At 43.3% G+C, this 21,572-nt stretch overlaps 1 protein-coding gene across 3 annotated transcripts in view; it reads left to right on the top strand.

The window, feature by feature from the left end:
* The window catches only part of tmc5 (transmembrane channel like 5), a 226,987-nt gene that overhangs the window by 49,354 nt on the left and 156,061 nt on the right, over positions 1-21,572 (top strand). For all 3 annotated transcript variants that reach the window (XM_068056183.1, XM_068056186.1, XM_068056184.1), the window contains exon 3: positions 19,840-20,060. In XM_068056183.1, the coding sequence (XP_067912284.1) occupies positions 19,840-20,060 (221 nt within the window). The remainder of the gene's footprint in view (positions 1-19,839; positions 20,061-21,572) is intronic.

The following is a 21,572-nucleotide window of genomic DNA, read 5'->3' as shown; positions in this document are numbered from 1 at the left end:
TCCTCAAAAATATTGCGTGGAATACTATCAGTGTTCCTCGGAAGAATGCAAATGGCTTAAGGAGAGTCTGTCGTTTCAGAACAAAATATCGCACCTGATAAACCTATTGATATTCTTTGAGAGGGTATTTAAATCAGTGGACCTGTTTGAAACTGGTAAGCATATTGGATTTCCCGCTTTGGTCAGGAATTGTACACTTCCAGACTAAGGAATGATAGATGGACTTTAAAATGAATAAATTTCATATATCTATGAACAAAGATGAAGGAAGTGTACATATTTTAATCTTTCAATTAGGATCGACTGCAACCAATAATGGTGGATATGTTGAGTTTAATCAGAGTTTAAGATGGAATATAACACACTAGACGTACAGCAAAAACATACAACTGTGACGAGTAGCAAGTACCGGTCCAAATCAGGCAGGACAGCTGGCATGCGCGAACAGCTCTTTCTTCTTCTTCCACTTCCACTTCTCTTCTCGGTGCCCCAAGTCTTCTTGACTTCTCGAACTATTCAGGAGTGCTCGACTGGAGTCTTCCTTGAGAGTTGTTCCCCACTGCCTACTGCACTGTGGTCTCCCAAAGGGATAGACCTGGATGGATTATTGGCAAGGTCTTATTTTGAAATATCCTATAAAATGTCGAGTTCTTTATCTAAATTATTGGTTGAAAACCCCACCTTCAATGTCATTCACCTGTCATTAGCTTCTTGAGCCTTCGCAAGTACCTTATGTCCTTAATCAATCACTCTTACCTCATCCTTTCCTTATCACATCTCAAGCTGTTCTCCTTTACTAGTTCCATCCTCCCCAGAAACATTCCATCTCCAGTGGCAAGAGAACTTCCAAAAGTTTCATTATCCATATTTGTCTTATCACCATTTATTTATGTCTAAGGCTGTTTGTAACGGCCATTCAGTTCAGCTGTTCTTATTTCCTATCTGATTCACTAAAATAAGTTCTATTCTACTTCCACACATGAATTAATGTATATTCCAGCAGAGTCCTAAGCAAAATTGAATGAAAAGCCCAACACAGTTTTGTAGTCTGGTCGTTAGTTTCAAATATCTACCAGTTGCTCTCCCATTAGGTCTCATCTGACCATGGCCCCTTTCCGGGCTAGATACAGCTATCATCATCTAAGAATAATCATTCCAGTGCTTTGTTTCTAGAGAAAAGAAACTTTGAGCAGTTTCCAGTAAAATAAACCTTACAGCACTAATCTATTTCTTTACCTATTCCAGGTTGATTTTACTAGGCATGTTACTAATTTCTAACAGAAGTGAAAGATTTGAGTATGTTATAAGGTCTAATCAAGTTCTGTATGTTGACCGCTCAGGGAAGAGTAACTAGGATAATTACAAGATTTAGAGCTCTAAACTATGGAGGGAACATCACAATTCAGAACCTGTCTAATTTAGAGAAAATCTTGAGAAATGATTCTGGAAATACAAACTAATAAGAGATTCAGATAATGTGGTCATAAGAAGCACATTTAACTGATTCCAGATGTAGATATGGGAGAAGGGTAAAATTAGCAAATCTTAAGAGATTGGAAAAAAATTTAGTCCCCACAAAGTAATGAATATGTGGATTAAGCTCCTAGAAAAAGCAGTTACTGCTAAATCAATTAAAATCTGTTTAATAATGTAGATAAATTTAAACAGACATGACCAAATAGTCAAAAGACTATCATAAATCAGATTGCTTTTGGTCAGAATTTTATGTGTAATTTATAATAAAGTTGAATTAATATTGTAAAATTTTGCACTAATTGTAATTAGAGAAAAAAATCTGTTCTTTTTGAAAGGTGGATTATGTTGGGTAGATTCATGAATGAGAGAAATTGTACTTGGTCTGTTGAGGGGATCGGATTGATTGACCAAATTGTAACATTTTTCCCCTATTCAATTATGTACAAGGGAAACTGGATATAGGAAGAGAGAGAGAGTACAGGCTCCTCCCAACAATATGTAGTAGAGGAAAGAAAAAACAAAAACCATTGAAACAATGTAAACGAGAAGTGATGAAGACAGAAACAATAGCAAAGCCATAGAGAGAGGGAAGCAAAATGACAGTGAGACCCAGAAAAAGAAAAATAAGTCTGAGGGAAGAATGTAATAAGTGGTTTATTAAATACCAGAACTTGTTCTTGGGTTATTTGATCAAGAATGCATGTTACTGAGATTATATACAGAAGGTTCCAGATTCAGTTCCTAATCAGTCCTGAGTTAAGCTGATCTCTGACATAATGGTGATACAATTAGACTCAGCAGTTATAAAAGAAAGATTGATTTGCATTTATATAGCACCTACAGGACATCCCAAAGTGCTTTACAAACAATGGATTACTTTTGGAAGTGTAGTCACTGTGGTAATGTAGGAAACATGGCAGCCAATTTGTACAAAGAAAGCTCCCACAAATAACAACGTGATGATGACTAAATCATCTGTTTGAGTCATGTTGATTGAAGGATAAATATTGGCCAGGACATTGGAGGTAGTGTCCCTGCTCTTAGTTTTAGAGATACAGCACTGAAACAGGCCCTTTGGCCCACCGAGTCTGTGCCGACCATCAACCACCCATTTATACTAATCCTACACTAATTCCATATTCCTACCACATCCCCACCAGTCCCTATATTTCCCTACCACCTACCTATACTAGGGGCAATTGCTAATGGCCAATTTACCTATCAACCTGCAAGTCTTTGGCATGTGGGAGGAAACCGGAGCACCCGGAGGAAACCCACGCAGACACAGGGAGAACTTGTAAACTCCACACAGGCAGTACCCAGAATTGAACCCGGGTCGCTGGAGCTGTGAGGCTGCGGTGCTAACCACTGCGCCACTGTGCCGCTTCTTCAGAATAATGCCATGGGATCCTTTACATCCACCTGAGAGAGCAGAGGAGGCCTTGGTTTTAACATCTCTCCTGAAAGACAGCACCTCAGACAGTGCAGCACTCCCTCAGTCCTGCACTAGATTTTTGTGTTCCGGTCTCTGTAGTGGGACTTGATTCCACAAAATGATGATTCAGGGGCAAGATTGTGAGCAACTGACCTGTGGCTTACACTAATAGGCAATTAAGAAAAGCAAACTCAACCATAATTCTCACTTCTAATCATCATTAGCCGATGCCTGCTGTCACCCTCCACCTCCCCCTCCATCCCCACCCCAGCTGGAGGTTTTCCTTTTATGTTTGTGGATACTTGCTGCATCTTTCAGTCAGCGTTGTAGTTTATTAACTGCAGTTATAATTTTATCTGCATCAGTATATTAAAATACTGCAGGGTAGAACAAATGGCTATTTGTGCTGCTTCTCTGAGCTTTCCACAATCTTCTACCGAAGTTGCAGCAGATGGTCATCTTAGAGCTCGTAAATGTACCCACTGACCTGCTGAACTAAAGAATACTGTAATGCACCATCTTTTGAAGACTACCATTGGGAACAGCACCCACCTATAAAACAATTAACACTGGTCGCATATCCAGGATTAATCGATGAAATAATCCAAGTAGACACAATGATAATTCCGATAATTCAGGCTTCATACTGTGAGGGGCAAAATTACAATTTGTGTATATATCTAGGTATCACAATGATTTAATAAATGTAAACTTATAAGCATATGTTTTTTCTATAGCACTTTGAAAGGAATTAGTGTACAATATAGAGAAAAGTCTTGTGCAGTGTCACCAAAAGTTCATAAATGGAATCAACACAATTGACAGTAAAACTTTAGTTGAAGGATCAAGGTCAAAGCTTACTAAATAATTTGCATAACTAGATTAGGTAGCAAATGTTATAACTATTTTATCTACACTGTGTCTCTTATTATTTTATGATTCAATAGAGATCAAAGACCAAAATTACAAAATTTTATTATCTAATTGGAGTGAAAATGGTGTAGCTTCAGCACAGGGACTGGAATCTGAGGTGCAAGTCAAATTCTCCAGAGTTATGCTTGTTGTAAAATACAGGTTAAATTCTGGTGGAACTGGCAGAAAATAACAGAATAACGAAGGCCAAAGCTGTAGTCTCATAAATTCAGCCATTTACACCAGAATTGTCACTGACTTAATCTTGGAGCAAATTAGCTGCACGGCTTGTGAACCAGGAAGTGATTGAGTTTACAGATTTTGACTGTCACAATTTTTATCTTAAAATATTATCTTTGATGAGAACGATTAGAAAAATCATTTCTCAGCCGTGCTTTTGGCAGGCAGGGAAATCCTTCTATCTCCACCCTGTCATGTAGCCCTTTGTGGGCAGTTCCATCTCTAATCTCTTATAATCGAGGAAGAACAGGAGAAGCACATTTTTTTTAAAAAAGCACCTTTTAAGAAAGCAGACCATTCTGGCAGCAGTTATGAGGCAATTACATGCTAGATTTTGTGCTGTAAATTTCTACGATATGATCTCAACCAAAGGTGCAATTTAATGATAACCTTTGTCTCCCATTCTGTGTTGTTTATAATTTGATTCATCAACATATCAGCTTCAACTTGCTGATAATTTCACCAACAATGTACTTTTACACTGAACTTAGGGCTGCCAACTCTGGTTGTGAAAGGCATTCCTGAACCTTTGATCGCATGACTTCTACAAATGTTATTGCGCTTACCTCAAAGATTGCGTCTGCAGTAGTAGAGTATTTTTGCTCGTCGTTGTGCTCCAGTGGCCGTTGTGCAACAAGTTCAAAAACCAGGAAACCATCCATGAGTAGGGGAAGTAGGGAAGCCGAGGGTGGGAAGAAAGGAAATTGAGGGCAAAGGAGCAGGGGAAAGCAAAGGGAGGGAAAGTGGGGAAGAGGGAAAACCGAGGGCAGGGATGTGGCAAAAGGGGAAGCCAAGGGCAGGGAAGTGAGGACAGGAGATACAGATGGCGGGCAAGAGGGGAAACAGAGGTAGAGAATTTGAAGGTGGGGGAGCAATCACAGAGGGGAAACTATGGGCGCTTTTTTATGTAGGCGACGGGGATCGCAGCCACTGCCTGAAGAGCTGGCGAGAGCCCCGTGTCGCCTCTTTTTGGGAAAGCCTGCTGCATCACGTGCCAGTCAGGCACTTAACTGGGCAGCAGCGGGCCTTCTCTGGGATTAAGGACTGCAGCAACAGAAGTCTGGCCTGCTGAGAGTTGCCAGCCAATCAGAGGCTGGCAGCTCTTTCACTCTGCAGCACCATCACGGAGGTGGTGGCTGCTGCCGGTGATGCACACACCTGAGGCCTAGGATTGTCGAGGGACTCAGGCTATGGGGCATGGTGGAAAGGGTTTTGCGGAGTGGGGGTTGCATGGCAGGGGGTGGAGGGGGGTTCAGCAGCAAAGGCATGGTGTTGACTCTCAGTTGGTACAACTTCCCAATGCCAGGTCCCTTGATTAGACACTATGCCTTTGAAAGGGTCCCTCCCCTGGGAGCCAGCAAGTAACCCACACGGGTTTGCTTGTCATGCTTCCCGTGTGGCGACAGACCGGCCTGCCCGCCACTGGGCTAATACCTATGACAGCAGGATGAGGCCCTTAATAGGATATTAATTGCCTACTAAATTGGCAGCAGGGCAGGAAGACCATTCATGAGCCTTCCTGCCACAGACTAAATTGGAATAAAGGCAGGAAGGTGGAGGGATCCCCACCCGCCACCATCTCTCCTGATTAAATACTCTCCCCACCTCCAAATTCGCCACGGTGGAGAGCATAAAATCCAGTCCAATAGGTGGGAGGAACTTTGATTTCATTACTAAATCACTGAAATTTCACTGATAGGTACATTGGGGCCCTACTGTACATAATACAATAAGTGACTGTCTTGGACCCCAAAATTGTCATTTCAGTTTATCATCATCCAACAAGCAATTCAATAAAATGAAACCTTATTGTCAAACTTTTGTTATTTTAATAAATTTTTGCTAATAAAACACACGTTTAGATTTAGAACCAGCCAATGGGATGGCAGCCTTGTGACTTTTTCCTCTGTATAAATACGGGTCAGATTTAGGGTAGGGCCATCTGTGCTGAAATCATGTCTACTGACTCAGTTATCAGAAAATCTTACACCAGCACTGAGAAGCTGAAAATCATCAACCAGAATCAAGGAAGGTGCTACGCAAGAATCAGTTCCAAAAAGAATGGGGATCGTAAAATCAGTGCTTTGCGGGTGGCGTAAAGATGAAGAGAAATTGAGAAGAGTGTCGATGGAGATGGATGCACGTGGGAAAGCAAGAAAGAAAGCCCAAAATACCAACAGCACACCTCTCGACAAAGCAATATACGTATGATTCACCTCGCAGACAGCTGAATGCTTACCCATGTCCTGTCCTGTTATTCATGCTCGTGTTAAGAGGTTTTGCCAGCAAATAAATGAAAATACAGGTACCAGTGTCCCAGTACAGTTTGAAGCCGGAAAAGGAAGGTTAGCAAGATTCAAGAAACGGCACGGCATTTCGCAAGTTAATTTCAGAGCTGAACGACAGTCCGCAGACCATGAGGCCACAACATCGTTTCCAGCTAAATTAAAGAAGATTTTAGACGAAGATGGAAACACCAAAGAACAAATCTACAACTGTGACAAGAGAGCCCTGTACTATAAAATATTACCAGAGAAGACACTAGTGATAAGAAACGACACCAATAAAACGTCCTGATTGAAACATATAAACACGAGGTTGACCGTGCTCCTTTGCTGCAACAAAACTGGTCTACTCGTCATCGGAAAATTTGCCAAACCACGCTGCTTCCATCATCTAAACCTAAAATCACTGCCATTCGATTTTGGATTGACAAGGGTGCCAAGGGTTATGAGGGGCAGACAGGAAAGTGGAGTTGAGGCCACAATCTGAACAGCTATGATCTTATCGACTGGGGGAGCAGGCTCGAGGGGTCGTATGGCCTACTCCTGCTCCTAATTCTTGTGTTCTTATGTTCATGCCACTACTCAAAATAGTGCCAAAGCCTGGATGACCTCATCAATTTTCAAAGACTGGTTCCGTCATGAGTTCATATCAAATGTCAGAAAACATCTCGGTTAGAACAAACTACTGACGAAGGCCATCTTGCTGCTTGACGACTGCTCTGCAGATGCACCCCCAGAGAACCTGAAGCATGAGATGGGGACATCAAATATGTCTATCTGCTGAAAATTATGACCTCAAGTTCAATCCCTTGACCAAGGTATCGTATTGGCCTTCAAACGTAACTACAGAAGAGAACTGATCAAAAGAATGGTGGACAGTAAGGACGATGTGATAATTTACCTGAAGAAACTCAACATGAAAGAGGGAATCTACATATGCGACGTGCTTGGCAAGAAGTGATAATCATCTGTATCAGAAACTCCTGGAAACATGCCCTGGGTGCTGCATTAGAAACAGAAACCAATATCGACGACGAGGAGGATTTCAAAGACTTCACTGAAGAAGAAATGCATGAAAGCGAGAATCGAATTGTAGACTATGATGGATTCAATGCCCACATTCTAAGCAATGTCAGATCCACACTTGGAGCTAAATTAGCTACTGACGACATCAATGCATGGCTGATTATCGATGACCAAGAAGCTACCAACAAGACAATAACAGATGATGAAATATTGGCCAGTGTAACAGATGCAAACCCTCAGGATGACCAGCAAGGTGAAGATGATGATAATGACGAGGACATGAATCCGAGCCACTGCCATTATCCAATACAGTCATACATTATGTAGAAAAAGCGCTGAGCTGGTTGGAAGCCAACGAAAAATCAACTGCTGCAAGTGTGACACAACTTCAGAACATTTTACATCTAGCAAAGGTAGAGGCAAGGAGTAAATGTAAACAGTTACAAATTACTGATTTCTTCAACTGAATGTGTAATCTGTATAAGCAAGAACTGCCCGTCTGTGAATTTAAGTAGTCTGATTGTATATGTATTATTTGTTACCAGGTTGCTGACAGGAGTCAGGAGCCAAGTCTGAAGGGGATAGCCCTTGTCACCCAACAGCTACCCTGTGACTTGTTGGCCTGGTTGGAATAAACATGTCGCCAAGAGTTTCTTCACCCTTTTACTCTCAAAACAACAGCATACCCGCTCCCCACCAGCCACTCCAACAGTTCCCTTGTTAGTGTCTAAAAGCCAGCTTGGCCAGACAGTCTCAGCCTGCTTTAACATGCTGCAGTCTGCAGCCGAGCCCTCAAGACCCAGAGACAAGGCTGACACCTTGATCTATAATAGAAACAACCATCAGAACTTTCCATCTGACCTTCTGATAATGTGCTCACAGTTTATGCTTTTGTCATCTTTTATCATTTCTTTCTTGTTCTCAATAGTCATTCTACTTATCCAACTAAATTAAAGCAAATTTCTGTACCACCATAATGTAAATATGTGTTTGAAAATTGATTCTGCATTTTCTACACTGCAACAGTGTAAGTTTTGTAAGGATAAGTGAGCAGGACTTTTGGTGAATAAGGAAGCACATTGCAGAGTTTTGGCCATCTAATGATGGCCTAGATTTTACGATCTGCAGCAAATGTGTCCGGAGGCTTTATACTTAACACTTGCCCATAGGCCAGACTTTCCCCAGTCCCATTGAGGCAGGGGAGGCATGGAAATTTGGAATGCAGCACACAAGTCTGGCTCCCAACATGTTCCCGCCACCGTGAGCTTTTCCTGGAATTGGGTTCCCAGCGACCACAGCTACCCACCCAGCAGCACCGGGTAGCCAGTTAAGGTACTTAATAGGGCAATGATCAAATATTGCGGCAATGCATTCAAATTTTACTGACAGCACATGGGTCTGCCACTGTGCTGAAACCAACATTGCTTCAGAGGTGGCTTCACGGAAATAGGTCAGAGTGCAATCATAGGCTGATGCAAATGCCAATGTCAATGATTCCAAAGACTTAAACGGTACATTTGTATCCAAACACATTCCTCCTCCACATTAATGGTCCTGACAGTTCTGGGCCTTCTTTATAAATGTGCCGTCTGCACCCTTTCATGGTCGCTTTCATTTTGAGGCGCCCCCTAGGTCTGCCTCTGTCTGAATAGCGTTCACCTCTCCTAGTGGTGCTGCTGGCTGGCCCTCCAGCCTTTTTTTAAAATTCATTCATGGGATGTGGGCGACGATGGCCAGGCCAGCATTTATTGCCCATCCCTAATTGCCCTTGAGAAAGTGGTGGTGAGCTGCCTTCATGAACCGCTGCAGTCCATTTGGGGTAGGTACACCCACAGTGAAGTTAGGAAGGAAGTTCCAGGATTTTGACCCAGCGACAGTTCCAAGTCAGGATGGTGGGTGAACTTGCAGGTGGTGGTGTTCCCATGTATTTGCTGCCCTTGTCCTTCTAGTTGGTAGAGGTCGCGGGTTTTGAAGGTGCTGTCTAAGGAGCCTTGGTGCATTGCTGCAGTGCATCTTGTAGATGGTACATACTGCTGCCACTGTGCGTCGGTGGTGGAGGGAGTGAATGTTTGTAGATGGAGTGCCAATCAAGCGGGCTGCTTTGTCCTGGATGGTGTCGAGCTTCTTGAGTGTTGTTGGAGCTGCACCCATCCAGGCAAGTGGAGAGTATTCCATCACACTCCTGACTTGTGCCTTGTAGATGGTGGACAGGCTTTGGGGAGTTACTCGCCTCAGGATTCCTAGCCTCTGACCTGCTCTTGTAGCCAAGTAGTTATATAGCTACTCCAGTTCAGTTTCTGGTCAATGATAACCCCTAGGATGTTGATAGTGGGGGATTCAGCGATGGTAATGCTGTTGAATTTCAAGGGGAGATGGTTAGATTCTCTCTTGTTGGAGATGGTCATTGCCTGGCACTTGTGTGGCACGAATGTTACTTGCCACTTATCAGCCCAAGCCTGGATATTGTCCAGGTCTTGCTGCATTTCTACACGGACTGCTTCAGTATCTGAGGAGTCACGAATGGTGCTGAACATTGTGCAATCATCAGCGAACATCCCCACTTCTGACCTTATGATTGAAGGAAGGTCATTGATGAAGCAGCTGAAGATGGTTGGGTGTAGGACACTACCCTGAGGAACTCCTGCAGGAGATGTCCTGGGGCTCAGATGAATGACCTCCAACAACCACAGCCATCTTCCTTTGTGCTAGGTATGACTCCAGCCAGCGGAGGGTTTTCCCCCTGATTCCCATTGACCTCAGTTTTGACAGGGCTCCTTGATGCCATACTCGGTCAAATGCTGCCTTGATGTCAAGGGCAGTCACTCTCACCTCACCTCTTGAGTTCAGCCCTTTTGTCCATGTTTGAACCAAGGCTGTAATGAGGTCAGGAGCCGAGTGGCTCTGGCGGAACCCAAACTGAGCGTCACTGAGCAGGTTATTGCTAAGCAAGTGCTGCTTGATGGTACTGTTGATGACACCTTCCATCACTTTACTGATGATTGAGAGTAGGCTGATGGGGCGGTAATTGGCCAGGTTGGATTTGTCCTGCTTTTTGAGTATAGGACGTACCTGGGCAATTTTCCAAATTGCAGGGTAGATGCCAGTGTTGTAGCTGTACAGGAACAGCTTGGCTAGGGGCATGGCAAGTTCTGGAACACAGGTCTTCAGTACTATTGCCGGAATATTGTCAGGGCCCATAGCTTTTGCAGTATCCAGTACCTTCAGTCGTTTCTTGATATCACGCGGAGTGAATCGAATTGGCTGAAGTCTGGCGTCTGTGATGCTGGGGGCTTCAGGAGGAGGCCGAGATGGATCATCAACTCGGCACTTCTGGCTGAAGGTTGTTGCAAATGCTTCAGCCTTATCTTTCGCACTGTGTGCTGGGCTCCCTCATCATTGAGGATGGGGATATTTGCGTAGCCACCTCCTCCAGTTAGTTGTTTAATTGTCCACTACCATTCACGGCTGGATGTGGTAGAACTGCAGAGCTTAGATCTGATCCGTTGATTATGGGATCGCTTAGCTCTGTCTATCGCATGCTGCTTACGCAGTTTGGCATGCAGATAGTCATGTGTTGTAGCTTCACCAGGTTGACACCTCATTTTGAGGTATGCCTGGTGCTGCTGCTGGCATGCCCTCCTGCATTCTTCATTGAACCAGGGTTGGTCTCCTGGCTTGATGGTAATGGTAGAGTGGGGGACATGCCGGGCCATGACGTTACAGATTGTGGTTGAGTACAATTGTGCTGCTGCTCTGGCCCACAGCGCCTCATGGATGGCCAGTTTTGCATTGCTGGATCTGTTCGAAATCTATCCCATTTAGCACAGTGGTAGTGCCACACAACACGATGGACGGTATCCTCAATGTGAAGGCGGGACTTCGTCTCCACAAGGACTGTGCGGTGGTCGCTTCTACCAATACAGTCATGGACAGATGCATCTGCAGCAGGCAGATTGGTGAGGACGAGGTCAAGTATGTTTTTCCCGCGTGTTGGTTCCCCCACCACCTGCCGCAGACCCAGTCCAGCAGCTATGTCCTTTAGGGCTCGGTCAGTAGTGGTGCTACCGAGCCACTCTTGGTGATGGACATTGAAGTCCCCCACCCAGAGTACATTTTGTGCCCTTGCCACTCTCAGTGCTTCCTCCAAGTGGTGTTCAACATGGTGGAGTACTGACTCATCAGTTGAGGGAGGGCGGTAGGTGGTAATCAATAGGAGGTTACCTTGCCCATGTTTGACCTGATGCCATGAGACTTCATGGGGTCCGGAGTCGATGTTGAGGACTCCCAGGGCAACTCCCTCCCTACTGTATACCACTGTGCCACCACCTCTGCTGGGTCTGTCCTGCCGGTGGGACAGGACATACCCAGGGATAGTGATTGCAGTGTCTGGGACATTGTCTGTACGGTATGATTCCGTGAGTATGACTATGTCAGGCTGTTGCTTGTCTGTGGGACAGCTCTCCCAACTTTGGCAGAAGCCCCCAGATGTTAGTAAGGAGGACTTTGCAGGGTCGACAGGGCCGGGTTTGCCATTGTCGTTTCCGGTGCCTAGGTCGATGCCGGGTGGTCTGTCCGGTTTATAAATGTGCCGTCTGCACCCTTTCGTGGTCGCTTTCATTTTGAAGCGCCGCCTAGGTCTCCCTCTGCCTAAACAGTGTTTCCCTCTCCCAGTGGTGCAGCTGGCTGGCCCTCCAGCCTGGCCACCACCCCCCTGCCTCCAGCCAGGCCCTCCTGCGTCTGTGTGCTGCCCGCTGTCCCTAATTGCAGGAGGGCTGTTAATTCCCATGAGATTGCGCAGGCTGGCAGACCGCTGACATGGGCGGGGACGGGACCCGGAAATGGTCCTGCCACCCATGAACTTTATAAATCTGGAAGATTCCAACCATAGTTTTCTAATGGGCTTTTGCACTGGAACTTGCAGAGATAAGAAATCCATTTTGATGCAGCGCCCTCTGTAGGCCATCAGATTGAAATATTCTTATTGAGGCATGCAGAGTGTGAACTCGGAAGTGTAATTTAGAATATGTAATTCAATGCCAAATCATGTATTGAAAGTGAAATAAAGAGGGAAAGAAATATAGGACTAAGAGCGCAAGAAAAAAGGCACAGCAAGAAAAAGTCAAAATAAAGTCGTTAAATTTTTTAAATCTCTGACAATAATTAAATCTGAAGAAATGAGATTCCAGACTTGTAAAAGTTAATTTTCAGTGCCAGAAAGATTTTTGGCAGTAATTAAGATTCACTACGCTATTAAAACTCCACTTAAATAAGAATGGACAAGGCTTAATTTTTTTCTGGTGAATTTAGTGGGTATCTAGTGAGTAAGTACAGAAACTGCATGGGCTGAATTTAGTAAGCCCCCTGACATCGGAGGTCGTGGCGGGGGCCCAGAATATCCTTCCGAGAGAGGTTTGCCAAAGGCCTTGGCTCCAGGAAGGTTCCGCTCCATTTTACCAGCGGCAGTAAGGCCTCGTGGCGGCCTCCCCACCACACAGCAATGCAGACTTTATTTAACACAAACAAAAACAAGAAATGCTGGAATCACTCAGCAGGTCTGGCAGCATCTGTGGAAAGAGAAGCAGAGTTAACGTTTCGGGTCAGTGACCCTTCTTCAGAACTGACAAATATTAGAAAAGTCACAGATTATAAGCAAGTGAGGTGGGGGTGGGGCAAGAGATAACAAAGGAGAAGGTGCAGATTGGACCAGGCCACATAGCTGACCAAAAGGTCACGGAGCAAAGGCAAACAATATGTTAATGGTGTGTTGAAAGACAAAGCATTAGTACAGATTAGGTGTGAATACACTGAATATTGAACAGCAGCAAGTGCAAACCTGAAAAAAAACCTGAAAAAAACAGAGGGTAAGCAAACTGAACAAACTAAGATAAAATGAAATAAATGCAAAAAAAGATAGTAAAAAGTGTAAAAAAAGAATGTAAAAAAAGGAAGAAAAAATAACTAAAAATGAAAGTAAAATGGGGGGCTGTCATGCTCTGAAATTATTGAACTCAATGTTCAGTCCGGCAGGCTGTAGTGTGCCTAATCGGTAGATGAGATGCTATTCCTCGAGCTTGCGTTGATGTTCACTGGAACACTGCAGCAATCCCAGGACAGAGATGTGAGCATGAGAGCAGGGGGAGTGTTGAAATGGCAAGCAACCGGAAGCTCAGGGTCCTGCTTGCGGACTGAGCGGAGATGTTCCGCAAAGCGGTCACCCAGTCTGCGCTTGGTCTCCCCAATGTAGAGGAGACCACACTGTGAGCAGACTTTATTTAATATGTTAATTACATTAAAATGACTGCATAAGCACCTACCTTGTCCCAACGGCCATCCCACACCGATATTCAGTCCCGTGCCTTCAGATCTCCATTCTATTGGCTGAGGGGATGGTGGGAAGGGGTTAAAGGGCAAAGGTAATGAAGTTCGGGAGGGAAAGTCTGGGATGGAAACAACATTTTTTTCAGTGGGGAAATGACAATAAATCTAGTGTATGGTTATTGGTGGGATTGGAGGGGGCCTTCGATCTTTTACTAAATTTATAAATTTCCATGTCACATCTATTTCACTTTAAAAAGTAAAAATACCGGTAAAGGCTAGAGCCCTTTAAAAATGGTGCCGCGTCTGCGCGGTGGCACTGGACGCCATTGACGGGGATGAAGCGCCCGCCCCCTCTATGTCATTGGGTGCAGGCGATCCACCCCCTCCATGTTGATGAGACACCGTGTGAAATATCATGGCGGACGCGTGCCGCACACTTTTTGAAGCTCGCCGCCATTTTCGGTGGTGAGCTAATTGAATTCAGCCCCATGTGTTTCAATGCCTAGTATCTGGGTGAGGTACTGTGATAGCGAAGCTTCTGGAGCAGCAGGATAACTTGAACAGCAACTTCCTGATTTCTGTATTTAACTGTAACATGCACAGTCGCCAGAAGTTGCTGTCTCATTTACTCATTAATAACGGTGATAGCCTCACCATTATTTTTATTGCAAGATCTAGGCCAATAATTCATAATTCTTTTCTGTTTCCTTTATTTCCAAATCTGAGTAATTATTTTCAGTCAATACTTTAAAATCGTCATGATTAGTCTCACAATTCCATTTGTATCCAGTCAGTACTGTATCAGTGTAGATAAATTTGGTATTTATTCATCTTCAGCTGTTGATGAACCCAACTTCTTAGTCATTCAGCCTTTCAATAAGTTAGGAGTATATGTTAAAAAGACTCAGGCCAGAATTTTATGCCACCCCAGCAAGCCGGATGGTGGCGTGGGGATGGCGTAAAATTGAGCGGGAGGCTCCAGGAGGCCTGCCTAACTCACTACCACCTCTGGCCAACTTTACCGAGATCCGGCTGGGGGGCGAGAAATGGTCCACCTGCCCCAGACCAAATCGCCCGCCACCACAGGTATTTTCCCCATGGCAAGCGGGCGTGCTAGCTACGTGAAAGGCCGCCTAGTGAGAGCTGCCGGCCTTTCCGCGCCCCGGGGTGGTGGGGGGGGCGGGGGGGCCCTGACAATCAGGCCCAAGGTGGTCCAATGATTGACCGGCAGCTCAATGAGGCGGGACTTTCTCCCTCAAACAGGTGGAAGTCCCGCTTTGGGACAATAAAAGCCCGGGGACCCGTAAAATGCGGGATGGATCCCCGGGCTAGGCGAAAGCGGGTTCACCACCAACCTTTACGTCGGTGGCAAACTCCCATCCGCCTAAGGTATAATTCTGGCCTGAGGCTTTGAAATTACCTTATTGGAAAATTAGTACAACCATATTTGTCTGAAATTACTCAGTCTGCTATTTTAGCTGAGGGTGTTAATCTGTTTAGTTTAAATTCCTCTGTTGAAATGGCAAATAAAGGAATTTCAGATGAATATATTAAGCATTCCTATAAATTCTTATCTGTTTTCCAACAGTGTAATTTTTTTCAAGGTTGCAAAGGGCCCAATAAATCTACAGTAAGTTAGCCCATTGTATTTTAAAAGGACCACTTAGACTGCCTGCAACAGTGAGTCTCTATAATACTGTGTTTTAAGGAAAGATTAGAACTCTTGCAGTTACATAGCTTCTTTCATGATCTCAGGACATCCCAAAACTCTTCATAGCCAATGAAATACTTTTGAAGTGCAGTTACTGTTGTAATGCAGGGAAATGCACCAGCCAATTTAAGCACAGCACCTCCATAGTACTGCACTGAAGTATCAGCCTAGATTATGGCCTGAATTTTATGTTACGGCAGCGTCTGTAAAATATGGCCACCCGCACACGCAGGCTTTACTCCACGGAGCTGCCACGATATTAAACGCGGCAGCTCATTTACATGGCTAGGGTGGACCGCCCCACCCCCCCGATAACATGTAGGGCTGGGCGGTCGTCCCTGGCAACGCCATCTGCTGCCATTGCGCAGGTGCCAATGCCATTTTTAAAGGGCTTCCAGTCCTTCAATTTAATTCAAATTTAATTTAAATTTTTAAAGAAACATTAGTGCAAAAACTTAACTAAAGTTATCCCGATTCTTTCCCACCCCCTCAATGACCATCAAATTTATTACTTGCCCTCCCCACCCCCAAAAAACTTACCCTGTGGTCCCGACCTTCCCACCCCCATAGTTCATAACTTTACCCCTTCCCACCACCCCCAGACCTATTAAAAACATTCGATCCCGCTTGCCTCCCCCATCCCGCCCTGAAAACTTACCTTCTCCCCACCCCCCCCCCCCCCCCTCCCAACCAGTCTCCTGCTTCGGATCTCCATCTGGAGATCCGAAGGCACGGGAGTCCCAGCAGTCGACCACAATATCAGAGCAGGCCGGCCGGCGGGAGCAGGTAACTCATTAATTTACATTCATTAACATATTTAAATCATGCTCCCATAGGCAAGTGGCGGGTGCCGCCACGAGGCCTCGCCACCGCCGGCAATATGGGGCTGGGCCTGCCCGGCAACGAGGCCCCTGGCAGGCCTCTCCTGGAGACATTTTCTAGGCCTCCCTACCATGACCCCTGACATCAGGGGAGTTGGTAAAGTTCAGCCCAATGGCGGGGAGCTTGAACCTGGAATCGTCTGACTCAGAGACAGGACTGCCACCACTGAGCCAAGTCTGACACATTAATCTTGATGGGTCTTTGCTATAAAAACTACCATTTTTATTTTTCATTTAATTGATTTTGATGGGTAATGCCACCTTTAAATGGAAAAGTGTCCCTAAAGCAGGACAATGGCAACAAATCTCCAGAGCCTCTCCCATTCTGAGCAGATCAGAAGAAAAGGTTTCAGATCAAAAGCCGAGATGACATATATTCTCTCAAGGTGAGACTATCTGAAATCAAACCACATTCTGCTGTCGGGCTTATTGGACTGTATGTCATGAGACTACAAAGGATATTTTGCTGTTGAAGGATAATGATCATATCAGATAATTTAATGAACTCTGTATACTGCATATAATAATTTTGCCTTGTGCTTATTGTGTTGAAAGTTCTTAAACTGTAAATATATATGCAGCATGAATAGATGCTGTAATGATTTTAGTCAGTTTGTACTGGAATGTGATTTTCCATATTTCAATTATCTGGAGATGTAGTGAAATCCTTATATATGAATTCAAGGCCATGATGTTACTGTAAAACAAAATAATTGTTCACCCTCATCTGTGCAACCTAAAATGTAGATTTTTAATCACTGAAAGAGAAATAGTGTTTAAGAAGAATAAATCATAGTGTCATGAAAACCCCACCTGCCAAGAATGTGGCATATTCATTTTGTCATATGAAACATTAATTTTAATCTGTTGCTGGACTGAAAAGATGACTTGTTTAAAGAGATCACAGCAGTGGCTGGAAATACTTGCATTCTAAGAGACAGTTGCCTGGAGAAGACAATGGAACTGCTCCCTGATCCAATTAACCCCAAATGGATTTTGATCACCAGACATTAAATCTGCAATAAGCCAGCATTAGTATAAATTCTAAATCTTCCACAGTAATGAATTAAAACACCCTGGCATATTAATCTGCCGTTACAGTCTATATTAGTCAACCTAATAGCTTGTGTTCCTGGAATGAAGTATTCCTCTGATCCCAAAGGGCTGGTGTTCTGTTCCATGGGAGTGAACAGAGAGTTGGCTATCTCTAGAAACTTTGGCTCATGTCAAAACCATTTTGAAGACATTAAACAGTGTAGCATTATTAATGCAATACTTTCCCAACAAATGTAGATAATTTCAAACAAACTATAATGGCTGCAGAAGTAATGTTGATTGATTTTCAAAAGCAAGCCTTTGCCCTGTTACTTGCCAACTGATTGTTTCAAGTAACATCGCAGAGAGAAAACCATCTGTGAGCTTAAGTAAAAAAAAAAGTATATCAAACCACGTTCATGTAGGAATAGACAGGACGTTAGGTGGTTCTTTTCCTAGAGAATGTAGAGCCTCTGGAATACATTGTCAGCTGGTGTGGTGGGTGCTGACTTTCTCAGCGGCTTCAAGAGGAAGCTCGATCAGTTCCTGACTGTGAGAAAGATTGCGTTAAACAGAAGGTAAATTTCTTTATAGGTAACACGTGGTCCATGTAATCTCTTGCGCAGGTTTTCGACTGCCAGGTCAGCAGGGCATTGGAGAGGAAATTTACTGCGTTTTTTCCCCACATTGGCCCAGGTTTTTTATGTTCTTGCCACTCCCAGTAGATTTAGTTGTGAGTTACGGAGAGGGAAGAAGTGTTTAGCCATAATGGTCCAGCTATCTTGGTGTGGGGCAGTCTTGATGGGCCAGCTGGTCTTCCTGCGTCATTTACATAGGTTTGTAAGCTAGAAATTTCCCTTTATGTCTATTTAAATTGTACAGGGACCTGAATGCAACAAATGTTACAAATACCTCCTTCCTCAATATTGTAGACGAAGAAGTAAGTAACAGAGGATCTAAAACAGACAAAAGTTGGTTATGCTCTCTGACAGCACCATGTCTGAGTTCCTAAACTGTCTGCTAATGCAAGAGTAATGTGGGTGGCTCATCCTCACACGTTTACTTATTTTGTCTACCTTAGGCACCCTAGCAGAGTTTGGGAACTCTCTGGCACAGTACTACTGATGTAGGTTTCCCAATTGCACTACTAATTGCCGTTTCCAATTGGCTGGTGGTATTGTTTTCTTTTTAATCTACAATTTTTTTCCGTTTCAATAATATATTTGATATTGTCGGGTCGGGCACGAAAAGAAATTAAAGGACTTGGGTCCGGGTCAGGTTTGGTTTGGCTGTTGTCGGGTCGGGCCTAGGTCGGGTTTTAATTTTATACCCGAGCCAGGCTTTATTCTGAGATACCAGGAGGCTATCTGACCTTTACTGGTTAGTGAAGCAATATTTTACTGTCAGTTATAGCACCACTTCCAGTTCCCATAAACAAGAAAACAAGCTTCCTGTCTCTAATGTACACAGGTCTAACAAAGCATAAGGTAAAAAAGCTCCCTTTGTAAGAATGATACATAGTATAATAGATAACAGAGAATCATTATAAGGCTGTAACCTAATAGGGGATTTCTGGTGTCATTGTAAATCACTATGTTTAAGAATGAGATTTGAGCATCAAGATTTAATTATAGCCTTGGCATCATCCCTGTTCTGTACTTATTTAGAGTGAATATGGCTTCTTTCTTTCGTGCATATTGTAATTGTTTTCTACCTCAAAACTGTATTTGGAAATTGTTTGAGGTAGAACACCACAATGGTAATTGTGTTTTTCAGGGGAGGTTGTTATACAGTGGCTTTCCTGCAGGTAGATGAAAGAAAAACGCTTGTAACTAATAATGACTAAATAAAGATTTGCTGGAAACTGAGGTAACACTAATGTGGATGCTGTTGGTTTTGAGGCTTTTTTTTTTAAGTCTCCTGTGGTTATCTTAACAGCTATGAGCAGTGTAGTATGACATGCCCAGAAGAATTCTAAGGTGTGTAATGTGTAATTACTGTATGCTTTGGAAAAAAAATAGTCTTCAGGGAATCAAGGGATAAAGTATATTCACTATCCAACATGCAGCACTCTGCGAGGGAGCACAATTTCTTAGAATCTACGTTCATATGTTAGTGTCACAGTACTTCCAAAAATGCAGGAGCATTTGTGTAAGAGAGTGGGAATATTTGTGTAAGAATCGGTTATCAATCGGTAAATAGATTCTAGAAACTTAGTGTCACACAAGCAGAAGCATCTTCTGCAAGGGTTGAAGACACTGGAATTTTAAAAAATGTATTATTTTACTATAATTTCGTGAAAACAATTTATCTTAAACATGTTTAATGATTGCCAGTTTGAGGTTCTGCTGTCTGACATTGGTGAGGTTTCCCAGTTCTTTGCTATGTGTGACCTCGTCTATACATAAGCAAGGAGCTGTATCTGGTTCTATAGACTGATATTACAAAGCAACATTTATGCATTATTAAGTTGGCTAAAAATACACCATTTTACAAATATTTTTGTTTTTGTTGTGTTAGTGCACAGGGGAGATCTTCTACATTCCGCACAACTCCATTGCAGTCTCCCTACCAGCAGAATCTGTTAGATTCACCAGATGTTCAGAGAAAGTGGGAGCAGCCAGAGATTATCCCAATGAGCTCAATTGAAAGAGAACATAGTGTATCAAGACCGCCATTCATTGTTATGAATCCATACGAAAATGAAACTGGATTTTCATATGAAAATGAAACTGGATATGGTATGTTTTCTTTATTACTCAGTTAGAGCTGGTTATGTGCAATACGAACTTGACTTTCAAATACTTATTGGTGCTGTGCAAGTGTTATGCATTTACAAATTGAGGTTTTTATGAAACTCTGTTTACAATGATTTAGTGGGAATTCCTGTAAGTTGACTCTAGGTCCCTACAATCTATTTTCAGTCATTGCAGAGCTGCTTACTCAAAGGAATAACAAACTTTTCACTTCCAGTAATTACATAGAATATACAACACAGAAACAGGCCATTTGGCTGAACCAGTCCATGCCAGTGTTTATGCTCCATTTGAGCCTGCTCTTATCTTTCCTCATCTAGCTCTATTGGCGTAACTCTTTGTTTCCTTCTCCCTTATATACTTACATAGCTTCCCCTTAATTGCATCTGCTGTTTGTGTCAACTACTCCCTGTGGTAGCAAGTTCCAAAGTCTCACCTATCTAAATAAAGAAGTTTTTCTGAAATCCCTGTTTGATTTCTCGATGACTCTCTTATATTGATGGCCTTTAGTTATGCTCTTCTCCATAAGTGGAAACACACCCTTTGTGTCTACTCTGTCAAAAAATTTCATAATTTTAAAGGCCTCTATTAGGTCACCCCAAAAGTTTCTCTTTTATTACCAAATAAGCTGAACTACTAATATTTTTATTTACAATTGGATTGCAATATTAAGCAAACATACCAAAAGTTCTGGTTAATTGCTCACTGCAAGCATGTTTTTACAATGAATCTGAACGTTCCTGTTCAATAAAAAGTATCATTGAATCATAGAATGGTTATAGCTCAGAAGGAGGCCATTTGGCCTGTCGTGTCCATGCCAACTCTCTGCAAGAGCAACTCAGATAGTCCGACTCCCCCGCTTTTTCTTTACTCCAGATAATTCTCCAATTCCCTCTTGAAGGCCTCAATTGAATTTGCCTCCATCACACTCTCAGGCAGTACGTTCCAGATCCTAACCACTTTCTGCATAATAAAGATTTTCTTTGTGTCACCTTTGCTTCTTTTGCTAATCACCTTAAATCGGTATCCTCTGGTTCTTGACCCTTCTGCCAACGGGAACAGTTACTTCCTATTTACTCTGTCCAGACCCCTCATGATTTTGATTACCTGCATCAAATTTCTTCTCAATCTTCTCTTCTCCAAGGTGAACAACTCCAGCTTCTCCAATCTATCCACAACAGAAGTCCCTCATCCCTGGAAGCATTCTCGTGAAGCTTTTCTGCACCTTCTCTAATGCCTTCACATAGTTCCTAAACTGTGGTGCCCTGAACTTGATACAATATTCCAGTTGAGATTGAGCTAGTATTTTATACAGTTTGTCATAACTTCCTTGTTCTTGTACTCTATGCCCCTATTTATAAAGCCCAGGATCCTGTATGCTTTATTAACAATGTTGTCAACCTGCCCCGCTACCTTCAATGATTTGTGCACATATACCCACAGACCCCTCTCTCTGCTCCTGCACCCACTTTAGAATTGTACCCTTTAATTTATATT

The sequence above is a fragment of the Heterodontus francisci genome, chromosome 24, assembly GCF_036365525.1.
Source record: "Heterodontus francisci isolate sHetFra1 chromosome 24, sHetFra1.hap1, whole genome shotgun sequence".
Lineage (NCBI taxonomy): Eukaryota > Metazoa > Chordata > Chondrichthyes > Heterodontiformes > Heterodontidae > Heterodontus > Heterodontus francisci.
This window is presented reverse-complemented; position numbering and strand designations above follow the sequence as displayed.